Source organism: Hoplias malabaricus, chromosome 8 (assembly GCF_029633855.1).
Source record: "Hoplias malabaricus isolate fHopMal1 chromosome 8, fHopMal1.hap1, whole genome shotgun sequence".
Lineage (NCBI taxonomy): Eukaryota > Metazoa > Chordata > Actinopteri > Characiformes > Erythrinidae > Hoplias > Hoplias malabaricus.
In genome coordinates, this window is record NC_089807.1 from 26,222,471 (window position 1) to 26,244,954 (window position 22,484).

A 22,484-nucleotide genomic window follows, 5' to 3' on the forward strand; every position below is an offset into this window, starting at 1 on the left:
TACTTTGTTTACGCTGGGTGCACGATTCATTAATATTTCGCCGGAGGTCCTGTGATTACACAGTCTTAAAAGCAAAGGTAAGTTGGATGGAATCAAGGAAACCTGTGCTTAGTACATCATCTTTCACTTACATTCAAATTTTCTCCCATTAGAACACAACATCACAAATAAACTGTATTACAAACTGAGGATGTAATAATAATGATGATAATGAAGTCACCCGGGCCTAACACAGTCCTAGAGCAGAGCCCAAATAAATATCACAAAAGACTATATCATGTCATATAGTAGTAACATTTCAAAATTTCAATACTAAAATTAAAAAAAATTCCCTATTTTTAAAAGGATTTAAAATACACAGAATACCAGGAAAATGGTGGCGAAGAATTTGTCGTCTGTTTTGCATCATCTGTCAATGACTGATTAAGGAGATACCTGGCAAGCTGCTGAAGAAGTCCCACAAGGGCACGGGCTCCACTGCGCTGAAGCTCATCAAGTTTCATGTCCTCATACAGCAGGTGCAGAACATAGAATAGTGCAGGAATGTGAGGAAAGAGCAGAGCAGAGGGCTCCACACCAGCTGCTGTGCTACTATCTTCCATACCAACAGGAGGCATTGCTGGCTCCAGACCTGGAATGCCCGCCACTGGGTGCGCTAAAACCTGGCAGTGATAGTCTGAAGAACAAAGGTACGCCCAGTCCTAGGGAGGTCAAGAATGGGTTTTATGAAGATTCATAAAATGAGATAAAACAGTTTTTCATTTTTTTTATTAATTATTATTATTATTATTGCATTGCTTTAAAAAAAATAATAAAATAAATATAATTTATATATACGTTTATGAGTCACCAGTCTGAACACAACATCCCTAACCTCAAGACTCCCATGTGCACTCCTGACCCTGTTCCACACAACAGCCCACAGGCTCCACATTATTTTAACGAAGACCGGCAGCATTACTCATTTACGGACCCTTGAGAGACAACATATAAGGCAAGTGATGCCCTACAATTCCTCTAATTGGAGGTTATTTCAAGCATGTGTTTGTAGAGAAAAAAGTAAAAAGATATCATTATGTCAGCCTGCTTCAAACCATATGTTAATGTGCTGTTACTTATTTGGTGCAGCTCAGTATATTGAGTTTATTTTAACAGGTGTGAACACTGCACTCACACTTAGCTGGTCTAAAACAAATCAAACAACTGAGCTGTGAGGACAATTGTTCGAGTGTCTCAATCCACGTTGAAGTAAAGCTTGGTTCAGGGATGAGTTTCTTTAAAACCTACAAATAGACTAGGAGGATGTGAGAAAATACAAATTTGCCAGTGTTTCCTGAAAGCCTTCTTAAGCCGAAAATTTACAAGTGATTTTAAATACATTTTTGTTGAGCCTTCCCTTAACCCACATGAGAAAAAAAAAAGCATCATCAGTTGAAATTTAAAGCATGAATTTTATTCAGTTTGCACCATTATATTAGTAACATCATTTAAATAATAATAACAATAATAATAACAATTTCATTAAAAGTGGGATATGGGATGGAATAAAACTGAGTTGTTTATGAATACTCTCGTTCTTTTATTAAGTAAAAACATTTTTTTTGGTTTGTTTTTACATTAAATTAGATGCCTCTGGCATTGTAGCACATAAAGATATGGTTTGAATAACAAAAAGGGCCAGCTCAGATGTTATTCACAAGCAAGTTTATACAGTTAATTTATCAAGTTTAGTTGAGAGAAACATATAAATTACCGAACATTATTAAGATCAAATAAAAAAAGTGCTTTTGGGAAACAAGCCCTAATTTTTGGGGAATATTCATTTTAACAAAGGTCTGCACAAAATGATCACAAAAAAGAATCTCCTAAAATCAAATTGATTAACCATATTTTTATTTTAGGTTAGGCATTATTAGCATAATTTCAGTGTGGCAAGAATGAAATGTGGCACCTGTGAAGTGTCAAAATGTTTATATTTAAATAAATAAATAAATAATGTAGGTGCTAATGTGTTGCTGTAAGAGGTAGGTTTGTGGAATTCACTAATTTAATGCCAACCATCATACAAATGTGTTACTACTACTAATACATTGATCCAGGCTTCATTTAGAACCAGACCAAAACCTGTGATTTTTGCTTGTCCACAGTTCAAGTACAAGTTGAGTGGTCACACCTCCAAAACAATCCACAGCTGAAACGTCATGATGGTGACAGGCAAACAGAAAGCTTACCTCATCAGAGCCAGTGTCTGCAGGGCGTGCTTTCTTTGGGGCTATTACTGGAGAAAGGGGCACTTCAAAATGGAGCTGCGGAGGAAGGGGCTTGTGGGTCAACAACAAGAGTTAATGATCCCTAAGTACCTGATTTAAACATATGTGATGTGCAGTGGTTTGTACTCTTGGCTAGTGTTACAACATTATGAAAAAATTTAAAAAACATTTTTTTTAATTTAAAAAACAAAGTCAAGTCTGATTTTATCACTTGATAGTTACTCACATTTCTTGTCCAAGACAGTCGCTCAGTGTTGTAGCCCATTAATGTCATGAAGCAGGTGAGAAACAGATTCCACTCCTGGTGCATGCTGGGACCTCCAGGAGCATTATAGATATTATACCACTTGACCAGCATTTTCATGGCAATATCTTTGGGCAGAATAAAGCGAATGGCCTGGAGGCACCGCTTCACTAAAGATGGGAAGACAATGCAGAGAATGGGCATTGGTAATTTTGACAAGCTAGCCATAATTATCAATACTTTCATTCATTTCTGAGGTTATTGTAAAATAATAGCAAATTCACACTATCATTTTCATTTTAAAGTCATTAAAACTATGCAAGGAATTAAGGAGTGCATATGGAATTATGTAGTAAAGCTTCTTCTAAGTAATCAATTTTTGCTTTGATGTCAGCTTTGCACACTCTCAGCGTTCTCTCAATCAGCTTCATAAGGTCGTCACCTGGAATGGTTTTCAGTGAACAGCTGTGGCCTTGTCAAGAGTTAATTTGTAGAAATGCTCGCCTCTTAATGTGTTTGAGACCATGACTTGGGCTGTGCAGAGGTAGGGCTGGTACACAGTTCTATAGAGTGAAAAGCCCTATTCCACCAATGACTGATGAGAAGATGTGTCCAAACTTTTGACTGGTACTGCATATACAACTTCAGTCTAAATAAAGATAAGGGGGTGTTGGCAAATGAAAGGAACTGGTTTAAGTAGAGAAGCTTCTAGACTTGTTTCCAACTAAAGGATTCAGTGGATTGAAAAGAAAGCAGCTGAGATGAAGGTAGAATGAACATAAGAATAAGACCATGTTGGATCAGGGTACATTAAGTAGGTGGGAAAGCAGGGGGCATGGTAAAGAAAATGGATGAGTTTAATACGGAGTATTTCTGCCAATAAGGGATTTATAGGAGCTGTTTGCCAATGCGTTGGCCTATGTGACTGATTGAAGCCTAGCAGCAGGAGATGAGCAGCATGGTAGAGAGGCCATTGTGCATAACGCTGCTGGCACTAGTGCAAAAAGGATTAATTAAAACAGCAGGAAGTGCACAAGATTTTCCTCTGGTCAAATATTGAGGGACACAGTCTATACTGACTAGCATACAGAGAGTGTACTATGAAGTTTAAAGAAAGATACACATGCACACAGGAAATCACAAATTCATGCAGGAAATAGTGTACTTCTTTTAAAAAAAATAAAAATTAAAAAATAAAAAAAACACCAAAGAATATAATTACAGGCCTATCTGAACAGAAATAAAAATCAGCAGTACATTAAACATTCAGACATGGTGACCACAACTCATGTTATCTATGAACAAAATGCAATTACGCTTCTAATGAATCTGCCAGTACCTTAATTGGCAAACAAGCTGCAAAAGGTCAAAACAAAGCTAGCTAAAATGTCACCTTATTAGACGTAGGAAAACCCTGCTTTTCAATTCAACACCTTAATAATAGAAGAGCAGAAGGGCTGAAATTTACTGTAAGTTTAGAGAGAAGTAAATGAAGATCGGGTCACAACAAAAAGCCAATTAATGAAAGCGTTCAAATACGTCACAAGATCCTACAACGCATCCTACAGCTATAATTGGCAATAGGACATGATCCAGGTAAGCTGACAGCAGATGTTATATTCAGAGCTATTTATAGAGTTATCTGTTAAGAATCTGTTAATAAAAAGCAAAAAAAAAAAAAAAAAAAAAAAAAAAAAAAAACAGAAAAAAGTGGAATTAATTTATGACTGCAGTCACTTTAAAGTAAAGTAATCTCCAATAGCTCTTGGGGGAAGATGAAAAAGACTGGGTCACTCCAAATCATAATTTAACAATTTAAAATTCATAATATGTTTAAAGATTTGTTTTAAAATAAAGAATTTCATTTAAATAGGAGCACACTGCAGGTGTGGAAGCTCACAAATTATAAATATTTAATGAGTCAACCGGAGATGTTGTAATGTGGCATGTCTTGTGGCTAGGCTAGTTAGTGTGTGTGTGTTCAGACCGAGTTCTGACGTAGCCACTTCAGGAACTGTGATCCTCCGCAATGAGCCACTGCTCAGTTCCTGAAACATACAAATCCAAAGGAGGGAACATTACAAACTTTTGCCAAACTGGTCAACAGAAAAATCTATAAGATAAACCTAACATTGATATAAGGATCCCAAAGCTACCACAACTCTATTAAAAAAATACTTTCAACATCATATGAACTGAAATAAGTTTAGTCCATTCTAGATTGCTTTGACAGGTTTGAAATGAAAAGACCTGTGGCAGAAAAACATGCCTTAGCCGTCTTGATAAATGAAGCCCTGCAGACAGGCAGGCTGCACGCTGGAGCAGAGACCTTATTGAACCTAGTCAACAACGTGACAGGTCCTGGCTGCTCTGGTATGAAAGCACTCCCCCCCTTTGCAAAGACCACATTTTATGATCCCCCACCCCAGTTTATCAGGTGCAGTAAAATAGATATTGTGCACAGAGATGTGCATTGGTTTGTCAGATCATTTTTCCAGATCTTAAACTAAGAGAAATTTTAGTCAGATGGATGGTTTTCAAGTTGAAGTCAATTTGTAATTCCTAAGGGCTAAATATATTTATATGAATCAAACATTCTCAAGGTCTATACACAGGGCTTGGGGCTGCATTTAGGACTGGGCATTAGAGTCACCCATCCCAGCCACACTGAACTCACTGAAGCACGTATGATATGTCATCACAAACAGACATAATGCATTTCAGTCCACATTCTGGAATTTGGTTGCACAGTCTAAATGGTATTAAATCCAGAGACTGAGACAGGTGGTGCATGCTAGCAATACACGTCACATGTATACTTGTTGATCTAATGCATGACACTATAATGAGATCAGTCAAATTAGAAATGTTTCATATAATGACTTTTGACTCATATTTTTGTACTACAGCAGGAAAAAATAAGTTTGTGCAATATCCTTACAGTTCACTTTTTCAACGAAACAAATTTCACATCAAAAAGCTAATTAGTCTGTGCACTTAACATTGATACATTATACAAAACAAATATTTAAAGAAAAAGTGTCTCAATTTTGTTGTTTTTCATAAAATTACACCAAAGTGAACCTTACAGTTACAAATCTCAAATAAACAAAAACCACACTTACAGAAATTAAACATACTATTTATAAGTTGTTTATTCAGAAATGCTGCAGCAAATACCCAAGTATTTCACTGCTTTTGGAATATCAATTTTCAGTATTTGAAACGTTTAGAAAATACCACCTTAACAGTGTATGAAACATTTTATTAAGAATAAGGCAATAAATCAATCAAACTCCTTCCGAACACAATGTAAGTTTTGTCTTTAATTTTGGGAAGTCAAAATTTCATTGCAAAAGTGGCAGTTTGCTATCTAGAGTGCCAAAAGTCTGCTGTGTGTTAGATCAATACTGGCATACCAGTATATACTATATAATCACACAGAAAAACATTTATATTTTGGTATGAAATGGTGGTCACTACTAAAAAAGTTAAATCAGATATCAGATCAAGCATAAGTATCAGTAAATGCTCACTGACCAGAGTGACCCGGTTGCTGACAGGGTCTCGTAGAGCTTGGATATGTGGTGTGGCCTGTTGGAAGGGCGAGTCATCCAGCCAGGATGATTCATGATGTTGCACCGAGCTTCGCACCTCTGATACTGGGGATGGCATGTCTGGCTGATGACCAGAGAGAAAACACAAGTGTCAGAGATTAGACACTTTAAACATAAAAGCAGTTACAAAAACTAAGAACTGTCAGACAGTGCTTAATAAATTCAATGACATAATACCGGTCAGAGAGTATAATTAGTGGTCTGGGAAAGGCAGAGGATTCAATCAAGTGGAGCTATCCTTCATGTTAAGTGAAAGCAACAAAATCAATTTGCCCTCAAGCTGTTTTCTTGTAAGCACCCACTGAGTGCTTCTTTTTGCATTTAATTGCAGAATTCTTTTTTTTTTTAATCTAATGATCCTTGACTCATAATCATGAGTAATCATTAAATATTCCTGACCATGTTTAAGACTATATCAAAAGGTTAACATTTCAAAAATAAATTTAAATGAAAAGGAAATGAATTATTACATGGATTCTCAGGCACATAAATTATCAATAACATTAACAGCAGAGAATTAAATGTGACTATATTAATACCAAATTCTTAAGATGTATCCCTCTTATTGTACCTCCTCAAGTCTGCTCATATGCTGGACTGTTGCTTTGGCAGGAGTGCTCACATTCTCCAGTGGGGAGTTCAATGTAGGCAGGTGATTGGGCAAACTGAAGTTTGGCGACAGAAGGCCATGGACAAACACTTTGCTCACCTAAGGAGGAAATAATAGTCACTGTGCCTAGTCTCTAGGTAGCCATGATTTAAGATCTACAGGGCAGAATCAGCTGAAAAATATATAATGCTAGTTCTTGTTTCTATGATTATTTAAGCATTAATTGTGACATTACTAAATCATCTTTACAATAAGTGTATTTTAACAGTACTTAAGACATTAGAAATTATTACTATTTTTATTTTGAAAGATGACTTATCGTTTGTTAATAAAATTGTGAGCCAGTTTTGTGTACACATATATATTCAGGTGCCTTATAATATCAATGTAGAGATTGTTATTTGGATTTTAAACCATTTAAAAGTGAACATCCATGATTCCGGGGTAATGCAGTTCCCTCTGGTTGGTTTACTTTCAGAACGTATACGTCCTTTAAGGTGGAATGGTGTGTTTGAGGAAAAAAAGAACCGTCTGTACATGGCTTAAGTTTAACTTGCCTGTAAGATTTTATTCACCATTTGATTTACCACAGAATCTCCTTTGTTACTGGAGTTGTTTAGCTTTGTAGCATGCAGTTAGCAGTCTCCTGAATTTAGAGTGGGCATCTACATATATAACATGAAACAGCGAAAAAAAATAAATTAATAAAATAAAATAAATAAAAAATTATAGAGCAGGAATAAAGCAATATTCTGACCTCTTTTCGTGTTTTTCGATTTTAGGAGGGCTCTTTAATGTTTTTCTGCCATGAGCAGAGAGAGGGGAAGCCTAGCATATCTGACTGAGCCACTTCAGTTTTATTTACTCGTTTACTCACACTGGGACTTTGTAAAAATATTAGATCAGTTTCCAGCAAGCAAATAGACTGTAGAGCATTAAATGGTGAGGAAACCTCTTACGAAATTTCTAAAAAGTGTTTTTTGATTACAATTGTTAATATTGCCTTTAAAACCTTTAAAATTCCAGTTCCTCCTCCTACAGGGCAGATATATGTTTTAATGTTTCTTATGCTTTCTTGGTTGATAATTCATGCTTGACAAAGCCCTAGAAACATGCACAGAATATCTTCTTCTAGGTAATTTTCAGACTGTGCTTGATGAATGGATATTTCTTGAAGTGTACCACCAGACTGTGTCTCTCTGTTGAAAAAATAGGCATCTTAATTTACTGACAATATAAATGTCAGAGTCGCATATATACATCTCCTTTGTCTTGATAGCCTATCAACATTAAAATGAAAAAATATCTGTTAAAGTAAAAACATGCAGGTTTATGTACAAATGGACACTAGATATTACATGCATGCACTACCCAAATGCATGGACTAGGATGGTGCATATTAGTGTTCCTTGCTATTTCTATTGAAAGTGATGATCTTTCCCTGCAGCTAAAGAGAGTGTCTGCTACTGCTGTGCAGCCTCTATATAAAAGCCTTCACAATTATTTTTTAGATTTCACTGTGAAAGCAGGGAATGTGTCATCAGAATTTCTGGAAACAACTGAAGGTGTCATGCTGAGGTCTATTTTGGTCTTTTTTTTTTTTTTTTTTAATTTTGTTTCTAATCTTCATCTATGTGCTGTTGCCAATTCAGTTCTGCTGTGCCGATTAAAGCTATTCAGAAACGTGAAGTTGCTTTAAAATTTAAGAACGCTCTTAGATCTTCTACATGGTAAATGCTGATCTGCTGTTTATTTATTTATTTATTTATTTATTTATTTTTTGTCCAGTGCAAGAAAGAAGTACTGGAGAGTTATGATTTACATGCAAACTGTATTTAAAGCATGTTTTTTTTTTTCCATCAGGATATTTTAGCTTGATGATAAAATTCTACGAATATACAGAAATATACAGAACCTATTAGAAACACTGTGAAAGTAAGCATATTTTCATACAAAATGTTTATTTTTCCTCTTTTGATATGAAAATGTTCACTAAACTCTTGATTATAACATTATACAGGCATGCTATCTGCACTGTAAAAATAAAAATCTATATATAATTGTAGTCTTTTGATGAGGAAAAGACTATTTTCACTCTCAATCTTCCAGACATTTCTGATTCTCTTTAATCTGTTGGTTTTGTTTATGAGTCATTTAAAATAAGTAAGCCTGGCTCTGTCTGATTTTGTACTCCACTATGTTGTGTAATTGTCATATATATATATATATATATATATATAAATGTCATACTGTGTCACAACCACTTTTTGTTTAAGAGAGTGGTCCTATTTTATTAACATTTGGTGAATAAAAACCCTAGGCTGGTCTGTGAATTCTTCCTGTAAAAGAAGGTGTACAAGAGAAATGATCAGGCATGTTGGAGTTAAAATGTACAAGTAGAACACCTGGTGATTTTCATGAAGAACATGTTGGTGGTTATAGTGTAAACATACGGTTTTCCTTAAAGTCCAAGTTAACGTTTCCTTAAAATAAAATCGGTTTCACAAAACGTTTCCTTAAGGTTTCCCTAAAATGTCTGTATTTAAGTTCTATTTCAGGCTTCCTGGCCGCCAGAAGGTGGTTTAACCTTGTAGATATTCCCATGGGCACACATACTGGACCTAGTTAAAACACCAACAAAGTCACATAACCCAGCCCCTAAAAGGGCCACCACACATGTATGAACGTCCTTTTTTTCCTCTCGCGCTCTGGACCGTTCACAGCTCACTGAGTTGCTGTTTATTTCCTGCCCTCACAATCTGTTCTCTACTACACCTCCTTCAGCTTTAACTTCAACCGGCCAACGTTTGTGCTCGGGCTAGTGAGTATTGCGGTTACCCCACACGCCTGGGTTCCTTGAGCATTGTGCACTTTTCCTGCACTTGTCTCAGTTTCCAGCGCTGTTGGGATCACGTCGGATGTGTAATCCCTACTGCTCCTCCACCAGCCTCTTCTGCTTCGTGATCACACTGTTGCCTTTGGTAATACAGCGCACTTGGGCTGCACTGTCTGTACACCAGGCCACCCCCTTCTCTACTATAACTGCAGCGCTATGGATGCCTCCTCGAGTTGCATGCTGCGTTCCTGGTGCTGCAGCACTTTCTGTCAGATCTCTGTGGATGTTCTTGTTCGTTCAGACAACGTGACAGTGGTTTACAATATCAACCACCAGGGCAGGACTCATTCCCTGTCTGCCCTGCATCTGACACACAGCATTCTCACTTTGGCACTTTGGAGGCTGGCGTCACTGCGGGCAATTCATCTGTCCGGGACTCTCAACCTGGTGGCAGATTTTTTTGTCAACACAGAGGCTCGAACCGGAAGAGTGGAAGCTGCATCCAGAGGTGGGCATCTGGGATCGCTATGCTGTGGCAAAGGTGGACCTCTTTGCCAGCATTACCACCACTCACTGCCTGCAGTGGTTTTCTTGCACACACAAACAAGGAGTGATAGGGACAGATGCCCTGGTGCATTATTGGCCATGCTGCCTTCTGTATGCTTTTCCTGTAATTCCTCTCCTTTTGAACGTTCTACTCTGGATCCGCCAGTGTGGACACAGGGTTCTGCTAATTGCTCCACAGTGGCCTGGCAGACAGTGGTTTGCTTTGCTTCACTCTCTCCTGATCGGCGATCCTCCGGGGGGACTTTCTCACGCAGATGGTGGGGCAGGTCTGGCACTACCACCTGGAACATCTTCAGCTTTGGGTGTGGCCGCTGGGTCCCCAGATGTTTTAGCGAGTTTTCATTCTTATGTGAGACACACCATGGAGTTTAGAGGGACCCAGAGCACCATCCATATGCCTTTTGTACAGAAATGGCTGGAAGTTGTTGTCTGAATGGTGCAATATTTTGGTGGTGTCTCCTGCCTCTTGTGGCCTTTCTGTGGTGCTTAATTTCCTCCTGCATCTGTTGGATGCAGAGAGATCTCGATCTACACTGAAAGTCTACATTGCTGCCATCTCTGCTCACCATGTGGGGGTAAATGGGTCATCTGTGTGTGCCCATAGACTGATCTGCAGTTTTCTTAAAAGGTGCTCATCACATCAGAACTTTCAGGGCTCCTCGCAGGCCACAGTGGGATTGGCACTGTGTGCTGGATTTTCTATGCAGGCCCCCATTTGAGCCACTTTGTCAAGGGGGTGTTAAGTGGTTTTCTCTTAAAACTGCCTTTTTATTGACAAATTTCTATTAGTGCTATCTGTTTGGGCTGATGACCCGACTTTTCTGGTGTGACTCTGTGGGCAAATCCTGTTTCCTGCCTATAATAGTGATGCCTTTTTTGTTACGAATGTATCTGTGAATGTGAAATAGAACTGTAAATGGTTCTATGAATGCTGGGTGAGCGCCAAAGTCATTTGTCCCTAGGTCAGCTTGTGATTGCGCAGGTGTTGTCAGAGGGCGTTCATATATGTGCAGTGGGCCTTCTAGGGGCTGGGTCACAGGTGACTTTGTTGGTATCTTTACTCGGTCCAGTAGGCATGCCAATGGGAATGTCCACAAGATTAAACGGCCCTCTGGCAGTCATCAGGCTTTCATAAAACCACAGTTACATTCATGACTAGGGTTTCTTTTCCTTATCTTTGTCTTATCCCTTAAGAAATCCCTTAATGTTTGTTAAACCGTTGCACAACACTGCGTAGTAACCAAATTAATGAAAATAACTTAAGGTTAACTTCTGATACTGTCTTAACGGCAACGTGGCCGAGTTTATGGCAATAACCTATAACTATAAATGCTTAATGATGAACAGTTGATTTTAAATTATAGATTTGATTGGCAGTCAATCCATGATTTGTTTAATCGTCTTTCTGCAGCTGTGCTCTTCCTGCTGCAATGCAGTTAATGATTGCTCTCCGAATGTATGTTACAGGATCCTTCCAATGAGTAATAGGCAAGGTATTTCATGTCAATATGCCAACAGTGTGCTGCATCATTCACAGAGTTTCAAATGCCTTCGCCGCTCTGCTTTTATTGTATTCCTCCAGAAGCATTATCTTTTTGTCCCCTGACCAATTTGGTTTTGTTTTCTTTTCTTCCATTTTATTCTGAAAAATTTGAGCTGGTACAAGTGGCGATAACGGGTATCACAGCAAGTGCATGTAAACAACGGTTTCCAAGGAATTAATAGAATTTTACTCCCATAAAAATTTTGCTCTATTCCTGCTCCATAGGTGGGTAATATGGATTTATATTTGTCTCCAATTCTGGAGACAGCAAACTGCATTACCAAACATGCTACAAAACTAAACATGTCTAGTCACAAATTAGTTTCTGTGGTAATTCAAACTGTGAATAAATATATAGAGACAAGTCAAATTTCATCCACATACAAACAAGTCCTCCCCCGTACTCCCCCAAACACACTGTTCCACCTTAAAAGACACAGAGTTTAGAACTACGTTTCCCCATAATCGCAGGCATGCACTTTAAATGTGATAAAGAATTGAAGACATAACATAAAAAATGAAAAAAAAATATGCAACTCACCCGTGTGACTCCAGTATACAAAACCAGGCTGCCATTGGTCTCCAATACAAGCAAAGCATTGATATCCTTAAAAAAAATGACTGACAATCAACTGAATTGTTTCAGAAGACCATATTTAGCTCAAATTTGCTACCATGGGTCCTCACCTCCAAAGGTGCAGCATCTTTGGCAGGAATAGTGGTTACTGATGTAAATATCAACTGGTTACTTTCATTGCCTTCAATAAATTTCACACATCTGTGACAGCCAAAGAATTCAGAAGATAACTTATTACAAAGATATAAGTAATCACTATAACTTCCATTTGAAATTATCAATATCTCAGTTAAAATAACAGCATTTGGAATAACAGGGAAAATACTAGAAACACTCAAGTAACAGAACATGGGAATATGCCCACCTGAGTTGTTGGTGGGATTCAACCAAGAAACAGATGTATCTACATTCACACAGGTCAGAGGTGATGAACACTTTGGAGGCCTGGCAGCTCTTTTCCCTGAAAAGATAAACACACACACATATATACATTATATATATATCCTGTATCTGATCAGTCCCATTGTATATATAGTTATTATTATTATTAATTTTAGGTATAACAAGGGGACATGAATTTAAAAAGGGAACTCCTAACCTGTATGTGGTAGTGGTCTCTGACCACAGCTGTTCAATGCAGAGGTCAGGAAGTATGGGCTCCATCTCAGGCAGCAGGGCTGTATCGTTTAGGGTGCTGTTTGGTGAAGCCAACAAGCTGTGCCCTCGAGACGAAGGGGAATGGAAGGACACATTAAAACGCTGAGCTCCAGTAAAAGAAGGAGCTGCAATGCCAGGAGAGTGGGCTCGGCTAGTAAAGGAAAATAAGTATATTAGTTTCTGCTTTCCTGACTACTTAATTACAGAATAGATGCCTTAATGCTTATAGACAGTACAAATTAAGCTGCTTAAAATTTAAAACAAAAGGGACATAAAGCAGATTATATAGGTGTAAAAACCCTTATATATCTTGGTGCTTGGGTCTAAATGTGGAAACTTAACAGCAGCAATTGATTACAGTAATGTTTAGCCAATAAACAGTCCGGCTATGTTCTAACAATGTGTCAAGTCAAAGTCAAAGTGAACTTTGTCAATTAGACAACACAGCAGTGCACAGCTAAACGAGATTCCGTTTCTCTAAACTCCAATGTGCTAGGCAAAATAAGGCAATACATAATTTAAATAGACATACTCACAATCAACTATAGACCATACAATTACACAGAATAAGGCACTATATCTATGAAATTAAATAATAGCAGCAAGGAATGGCAGTGTGTATAAATAAATAGGTATACGCATATAATGTAATATACATATGAAACAGAAAAATATTGCACATGAATAGTGAACATCAGGTAAATAAATGAATGCAAGTTGTGCTGTATAAAATATGAACATATTGCACATAAGATACTGCACGTCTGCATTATTATAGTATACATAGTGTACATGGATTTATATCAAGATAAGGGTGTTATAATATGAGTTATTTATTTTAATTGTCAGGGTGTATTGTGTGAGCTTTTACAGTTCAAAAGTTTGATGGCCTGAGGGATGAAGCTCTTGCAGAGTCTGGCAGTCTTACACTGGATGCTGCGATAACGCTTCCCAGAGGGGCAAAAGCTTGAATAGTCCGTGTATTTCAATATTCTGCTATAAGGGTAATTTACTTGTGAAAAAAAGGGGTGTATGTCCCCTTTAAAAATGACTGGAGGACCTCAGTCCTCTGGGGTCTTAATGAAATGTCTGTGACATGTTTTAGTCAAAATACCACAAGGATCAAACCCCACCGAACTTTTATCACACTGTCTAAACAGCCTTGTTCAGCTCACTTTATTGTCAAGTGCAAAGAGCCCAGGAATGAGAAGTGAGAGCAGTAAAGCCATGCAAGATAGGACAGAAAATATAAAAAGACTTTATGCATCAAACATGAATCTATTTCTATTGTTCACACCTTCTGCTAACATAAGTGTAACTATAAACACCTGAAAAAGGAACCTACAACTGCTCCTCGGGCACTGAGGATGGCTGACCCCCGCTCTGGGTGTGTTCTCACAACCCCTAGTGCACTAGTGTGCGTATGTGTGTGTTCACTGTCACAGATGTGTTAAATGCGGAAGACACGTACACTGTCAGCAACTGACAAAATAAACTATTTTTAAAGTTTGTTATTATTGTAAACAAAGACATGTATATGAAGCACCAAAGCTTCTCCAGACCTTCCAATGACAATAGTATGTATTTTGGGATTTCCTGTTTTTGAAATGTCAGAAAAACATTTGTGACAATGGCTATATGGCTAATGGCAGTCCGGCTAAACTAGGCTTGCCTAGTTTCTCTTTGCTCTTGTTCACAACATCATTTCATCTGATGATGAAGTGTTTCATAAAGAAATGTAAACGAATGAAACCCTTGTGATGTCAGAGATTTACACCCTTTTTCATCAAAGTTTGACAAGCGCAGAGCCAGCCTGACCTGAGGGCAGCCATGTTGGAGATGTTGGGTGAGTGGGCACGAGAGTGCAGGCTGGGGGAAGGAGGAACACGGTTCTGATTGTGCAAGGCATGGCAATGGAGCGGTGAGCCGGGAGAGTCCAGCCGGGACACATTTCTTAGATGGGCACCAAGGAAGCTGTGAGCAGCTGCAGTTGTAGGGCCATCATGCCCAGGAAACTTCAGCACTGTAGACTGCTCCTGCAAGAAACCATACAAAACTTAAAATATGAGAAAATATGAGAAGGAACCAACTTTCAGTGGAACAGAGACTCAAACAGTGAATCCATCTTCCTGTAGTGAACACTGAACAGTAATGATTAAAATAAAAAAAAAAAGAGCAATAATGATAAACTATGCTTTTCCCTGACATTCCAATAGTAATTTTTCAGACATCTTAGAACACCTAGAAAGAATAAATATGACAACATAAATGATTTTCATCATTTATCATCTGGTGTTGCAATATTGTTGGCGAGCTTTTACCTCTGGTGTGACTTGGCGCAGAGCCCATACAGTATGAGTGCACTGCAGTGCATCATAGGTCATGATGATGGAAGGTTCCTCACAGGTGAAAACCACTCGAAGTGCACTGTCTGATACATACTGCAAACGCACCGTCTCAAATAGTCCTGCAAGACAAAGGAGCTCATAACTGTGCTGCCTAAAAAGCAGTACACAGTGTACAGTCAAACCTGTAATGCTTACAGTGGCAGTACATAATATTGTTTTCCTTAATTATAAGCAGTAGTATTCCTGAGAGGAGATGGGACAAAATATTACAATAAATTATATCAAAATGCTGATGTGACCACCTGTGCAAATTCCATTATAAGAATTATAAAAACAATAGGCTCTGGACCCCCCGCGACCCTAAATTGGATAAGCGGTTACAGATAATGAATGAATGAATGAATAAATGGTATTACAAGTGCAACTGAATACAGGCGCAGAGACAGTCGAATGGCAAATTTCTCATTCATCCGTTGTCAAACAAAGAAACAGAATATTACAGAAAAGAGCTTGCAAACCAGAAGAAAGTGCAACAGAGGCTTGTTAAAGCACTGGATTTGATTTACTGGAGTTGAAAGGTTTCAAAAGGTGTGGTTGACAAGGCTTTAATCGTGCTAAACAAGAAAGATATTTTATATCTTATGGCTAGCTACTAAAACAGACAGCCAGGTTATAACTGCGGTGGATTTTGTTACCTGCATTTCAGCATAGTACAATAAATTTTTATTAAATGTGTTGCAAATTAGCCAGTTAGCTTGCTAACATTTTTTTCCATTGTATAAAACATACCCAATCACTATCCTTACAGTTTCAGGACTATCCTTTAGGAGGTCCTCAAACATCTGGACAGCATCTTGTTCCAATTGCGCATATGCATTGCTTGACATGCATTGCTGATAATATAGCAATATAAATAGCAAACAATATAAATATCTACAGTCTAAGTGGCCACCTATCTGCACTTATAGGTTAACTTGTACCTGTTGCTCAATGAATGTGACTATTCCCATATCAGCCCACCTCAAAGAAAGCCTTGAAAGTCCATTTTCCATATTACCATCTCTGTTCCACCCTATGTGCACAATGAGGGTCAATAATATAATAGTTTCTGACAAAAAATAGTGCAATAAATGTCAGACAATAAAACCATTTATATATTAATGTATCCCTGCCTAACATTTAGTGCAGTCTCTGGGTGTATCATTTTTAGTTAACTATAACATGGAATATATTGGGAGCAGGACACTATTCGGGACCCAGCTATACCTTTCTCCAAGTTTTGACTGAGCTCTCTGTGAATACTCCATCCTCTCTGACTACTCATCATATTCATCCACTCTGAAAGGAGTTTTAAACATAGTTTTTCACAGGTTTAGTGCACTTCCAAATATCACCAGGGAGGTCCCCAAAATCCCAAAACATATGGTCTGTCACTTTTAGTAGACCTACTTGAATTAACAGTTGCTTCTGCCACATTTATAGGCATAAATCCACAAATAATTAAACTGACTTTCCAAGTATGTACTTGTTTACAAGAGATGATTGTAATTGTAGTTTCGAATAAAAAGAAAAGTTATAATAATACATATTCTGTACATTTTTTATCTGGACATCTGAAAGAATTTGTTGACTGCAGAAAACTGTTTTTTGTTCCACAATGGACTTCAGTGTATATTTATGTATTTTAGGCAAATCTACCCTGCTGGCTGCACGGATCTGCCTTATGATCTCAAAAAGTGCTTAGTCTTCAGTAACTGCACCATCTTCAAATTGAAGAATGACTTCTTTCACTCTATAACAAAATGACATATTCACTGTATTATGGCTGCAAGCAATTAGTTCTGTCTAGTTTCTCCGCCACAGTTCAAATTTGTCAGCACTCCGTAGTTCTACAATTACAGACTGTAGTCCATCAGTTGCACTGCTTATGTTTGCCTGTTTTTACCCTGTTCGTCAATGGTCAAAACCCCACATTACCCCCTTTTAGCAGGTATGTTTGTGTGGTGGTTATTTCTCTGTGATGCAGCGACACTGACATGGTGGGGGTGTTTTACTAAGTGTTGTGCTAGTATGAGGGGCTCATTCTTCACATGCTATGAAGACACAGAGTGTTTGGGTTTGACTGGCTTGTAGTCCAGATCTTTCTTCTATTGAAAATGTATGATGCACGATGAAGAGGAGACCACAAACTTTTTAAGTAGCTTAAGTTTTGTAGAATGGGCAAAAATTTCACTTGTATATATAAAATTCATTAAAATGTTCATTAAAAACATTTTTTTGTCCCTTTGTCTAAAGTGGATGTGGGGTTTGTACTTATGTCTAATGCAAAAAGGCAACATAAAAATGATCACTTATGATAGATCTTCGGGGAAAAGTAATGGTTAAATGCCTAATCCGCAGATGAAACCATTAAAAGGAAAAAGAGATAGCGCCAGACCTGTGGATTTGCAGACAACAGGTGCTATTTCATCCAGTGGGTGGAGCATGCTGAAGAGGGTTGGTAGAGGCTCCCTGACAAAAAAATAAATAAATACATATATATACATACATACATACATATATATATATATATATATATATATATATACATATATATATATATACACATATATATATATACACATATATATATATATATATATATATATATATATATATATATATATATATATATAAAATCACACCTTAAAGCCCCTGCGAACCCATTTTGAAATTGTGTTATAATCAATTGAGGCTCATTCTGTACCGTTTTGTGTTCTGTTTGCTCTGTTTATGTTTTTCACTCCCTCCCCATAGCTGGATAGCTAGTCTGTCTACTAATGGTTCCTAAGCTTTAGCTCACCAGTCTCTTCGACCCAGAGAGGAGGCATGGCTATGGTAGCCTTATGATTGGTCAGGGTAATAGTGACATAAGCATTACCCACATATAAGACTGCCCATTCTACATAGAGTACAGCAGTACTGGTCATATGAGGAGAGATTTATCATAATTCTGTTTTGTGTTATTTATTTAAACTTTGCTGAACATTTCACAGAATCCCAAGTTTAGAATTATACAAAAACACAAAATTTCAAAATGGGTTCCCAGGGGCTTTAACTCACTATTGGCATTTTTCCACTGCATGGTACCTACACTTATGACTACCCGCTTTTTGGTACCTGGTAAGTTCTCCACTACATCTTACCCCATAAATGTAATTGGTGACATCGCAAAACACTGTAATATGAAACAATGGCTTTGGAAACCACAACAACATAAGGCGGTAACATTAAGGTTTGTTTATAATATGAATTCACTTGTTGCTGTTGTTCAGAAAATTGAATATAGTTCTTTCATCTCTTGCAACACTGCTCAGTGATTATTTTTTTGATCAGCCACCAATCCAACAAATGTTTGAACCTCTTCAAAAGAACATAGCATAATTTTATGAGCTGCCATTTTGACTTGGATTTTTATATTAAGAAAATAAAGAAAGAAAGAAAATAAAACTTCAGCTTGGAGATTTTACATATGTCTACATGAGCTAGAAGCCTTCATTTTGTTGCATAGAGTTTACAAGTCTCTCTGGCCAATCAGCACTCAGCAAGGTTTACATATCACATTTGAGCCCATACTAAAATTTTATCTACCAGGTCCTGGAATAGCAAAACTTTAGAGTACAGTCAAGTACAACAGTGTAGGTAACATGCAGTGGAAAAGCACCAACAATTGAAATGCACATACATGCAAGATGTCATAAGGCTGAATTCAAGTCTTTTTTGAATTGAAGGGAAAAAGTATTTTTTTGTTTTTCTATTGTGAAACAGAAGGCATTATTACTGGAACATTATGAGGAGCCCCACTGTTTTAATCAAGCCACTGCCACAACTTTACATTTCATGCTCTCTTAATCCAGCATTTCTGTATGGGAAGGATAGTATAAAGCTTTAGTCTGCAGTGATCACATGTAGTGGCAGAAGTGAAACAAAGCATGTTTATAATACAAATATCAGTGGGCAACACAATTTTTCAAAAAGTGATGCCCCAACACCAAAAATTAACTCTTATAAATAATCTCTTTCTTGTAACTAAATCACTGCTATTTTACTATTGTTTTGCACTGTTGGTTAATTTTGTATCTATGATATTTCTGACAGAACCTGCAGGTAGCAAAACATAACATTATTTAAGGGCACAATAGAAGGTAACAGAGAGAAAAATACAGAATACCTTGTGGGACTCATGGGTGCATCAGATGTTACGTGTTTGCGTTCAAAAAGCAAGCCAAACTTGGTTGGCCAGAGAGTAGAGACCTAAAGGGCAGAAAGAATGGTAAACGGTAGTTAATTAAGACAGCTTTCATGTTCCTGGATGTGGAACTGCAATTCATTTTTATTTCTGCTGAGTCCTATACTATATTTTAAAACATGATTGCCCATGACTTCCTGAATTTTTTCATGTCCTTGTGAGCTGTAGATGGTCAAAGACCTAAACATTTTGCAGTGTTGTGCTGAGAAACATTGTCTTTGAACTGCCTGACATCAAGTTTGGCACCAAGTGGTGAAATACAGCCTATTTGTTTAGCTTGTAAAGACTAAGCCTTTTGCAGACGCTCCTTTTATACTTGATGACCTTAACCTGTTACCAGTTAAATTGCTAATGGTGGAACCTTCCAGAACTGTGTTACTTGTATACGATTTACAGTTTTTTAAAAGAAAAAAAAATTTTAAATATAAGTAAATGTGAGACATTTTTTTTATTGCAAATGTCCCAAATTTTCTAGAAATTATTTGTGTTTAATATGCTTTTCTATGGACTTTTCTCAAGCTACATATATTCAGCAAAAGGTCTGCATAAACTACATATTTTAAATAAAACTTTAGTGCATGTGTGACTGCCTGTGTATATAAATATGTGTGATCAGAGTTTTTTTATCAAGTGAAACTTAAAGGAACACTAGTATTTTTACTTTAAAATTACAGTTTCTAAATGATTGTGATGTCTCTCCTGTAATAAGTAAAATAGAGCCTCTGTGATTGCTACACTGGGTTCTTTGCTGGTTTACTGGACTAAGCAACTTCTGAATCATGAGGCAGATGACTCTTGTGGAAAATGCATAACACTTTATGGCTCAAATCTCACAGGTGTTTGGTTACCTAGTTACAAGAAGAATCTAGCTTGGTATTCCTGATACGGATATTATATGGCAGCGAGAAAGGAGGAGGATAAGACAGAAAAAAAAGAGAGCATTACCACAGTTAATACTGGACTGAATTTACACAGTACAGTGAGCTGAAACAGACACGAGGACACAAGTAGGAGTATTTTTTGGCCTTTTTTTTTTTTTTCATGTGTTAGTGATACATTTTGTTGACGAAAGTGTTAGAATTAGTTTTTAAAGAGTTACTGAGCAGCGAGCCAGGGTTTGAGGCTGCTAATATTAGCGGGATTAGCTCACTTTTTCTCTTTACACATCAATTTTGGTAATAAGAGCTTTTCTCCAGTTGCTATGTGGATTAAATGACTAGAGTTACACTTTGTGTGGAACCCCAGCTTTAATGAGAACAGTGTTATAATCAGGTTTTTGAGAGTTACTGATGAACAAGGGCGAGTGGCAGTGTCTACTAACTTTAGCAGGTGTTACCTTGTTGAAATGTGTTACTTTGCCGCTCTGCGCATGCTCAGATCCAAAATTCTTAATGTTTTTATGTTTTTCATGTTAAATCTGTTATTCTCCAGTGCACTATACAATTTTATACTGTTATTCTTTTATTGAATGTTCCAAAACTGTACACAGTGAATTAAATGTATAAAAAGAATATATATATATATATATATATATATATATAAAATTTATCACCATAATCATATAATTTCTTTAATAAGGGGCTCTGGATTGTGCATATCTTCTGCTTATAGTTCTGTTAAACAACTGTACGTATAAAAGTACACTATGTAAGAACATTTCAGGAAGGTAGCACAACTCGTCAGAACACTGGATTAGCTCACTTTTTAACATTAGACATTAATTCTGGTAATAAGCGCTTTTTTGTCAGTTGCTGTGGTTAAAACGTCTATAGTACAACCAAAGTTACACTTTATGGTTGTAATAACATAGATTAAAATGAATACAGTGTGTATTATGAGTGATATGGGTTTTATCATGTAGTCAACATTATTTTATTCGATTACACATATTCTCCGGGCTCATCAAAAGCTGAAGCCTCGAGAGCTTTTGACTTATGTAAACATCACTCAGATACAATTCTTACATTGTATTCCTTTAATATTAGATACGTATTCAGTGCTGTGAAACAATTTTTACCATTTCCCATTTTTATTGCAAATGTTTCACACTTCAATGTTTCATATAATCAAATTAATTTTAATATATCAAAATAACAAAACAAAAGATAAAAAAATAGCATAACAAAAAAAGAGATTTCATTTATTGAACAATGATCTGCAGCACAAAAGCAAACCAGCTTTGAATTTCTCAAAAGGAGGAGTGGAGAAAAAAAAGGTTTTAGAGTGTCTGACAAGTCACAATCCAGACTTGAGATGCTGTGACAAGGTCTAAGGAAAGTTAATGCTTAAAAACCTTGTAATGTAGCTGAATTTGAAAAAGTCTGAGAAGAAGAAAGGGCCAAAAGTCCTACACAGTGTTGTAAAATTGTAAGTATTTAATTGCAGTTGTTACAGGCCAGGGTGGCACAACAATATATTATGTTTAGGGTAAATTACATTTTTCACACAAGTGATATGGGTTTTAAATCATTTTATCTTCAGTTAATGGGCTAATAATTTAAAAGCTGCTTTTAATGTTTACTCATTGTCTTTATATCATTTTAAAATGTATTTAATTGTCTGAAACACAATAAATAAGCAAAATTTGAAGAAATTGAGAAAGGGGCAAGTACTTCTTCACTGCAATCTATAGGTTATGAGAGAAAAAGGATTTAAATTTAGAAAGCAGGTTAACAAACACCAAAAGAGGGAAAATTAAACCCTCAAACATCACATCAGTGCTCATGCAAATCACAATAGCATTTGCCAAGTCTGTCAAATGTGTTGTCTAAGTGTAGGTGCTTGTCTGCATGCAAACCCTTTTGTGCTGTCACTGTGCCAAATTTGTCATTATTACTAGTGCAAGAATGGATCAGACAAGCGCTAGCCAACAACACTAACAGAGTCAATCAAGATGATTATGCTTTTCAAATCCCACACAGGACCAA

The 22,484-nt window shown here is 37.0% G+C and overlaps 1 protein-coding gene across 2 annotated transcripts in view; it reads right to left on the reverse strand.

Annotated features, from left to right (window-relative positions):
* Positions 1-22,484, reverse strand: part of anapc1 (anaphase promoting complex subunit 1) — a 64,911-nt gene that overhangs the window by 32,384 nt on the left and 10,043 nt on the right. For both annotated transcript variants that reach the window (XM_066678406.1, XM_066678405.1), the window contains exons 6-19: positions 19,480-19,562; positions 17,707-17,780; positions 15,243-15,388; positions 14,740-14,957; positions 12,863-13,072; positions 12,629-12,724; positions 12,375-12,465; positions 12,229-12,294; positions 6,703-6,840; positions 6,055-6,195; positions 4,502-4,562; positions 2,497-2,684; positions 2,232-2,306; positions 436-701 (exon numbers count right to left, since the gene is read on the reverse strand). In XM_066678406.1, coding sequence (XP_066534503.1) covers positions 436-701; positions 2,232-2,306; positions 2,497-2,684; positions 4,502-4,562; positions 6,055-6,195; positions 6,703-6,840; positions 12,229-12,294; positions 12,375-12,465; positions 12,629-12,724; positions 12,863-13,072; positions 14,740-14,957; positions 15,243-15,388; positions 17,707-17,780; positions 19,480-19,562 — 1,853 coding nt within the window. The remainder of the gene's footprint in view (positions 1-435; positions 702-2,231; positions 2,307-2,496; positions 2,685-4,501; positions 4,563-6,054; positions 6,196-6,702; positions 6,841-12,228; positions 12,295-12,374; positions 12,466-12,628; positions 12,725-12,862; positions 13,073-14,739; positions 14,958-15,242; positions 15,389-17,706; positions 17,781-19,479; positions 19,563-22,484) is intronic.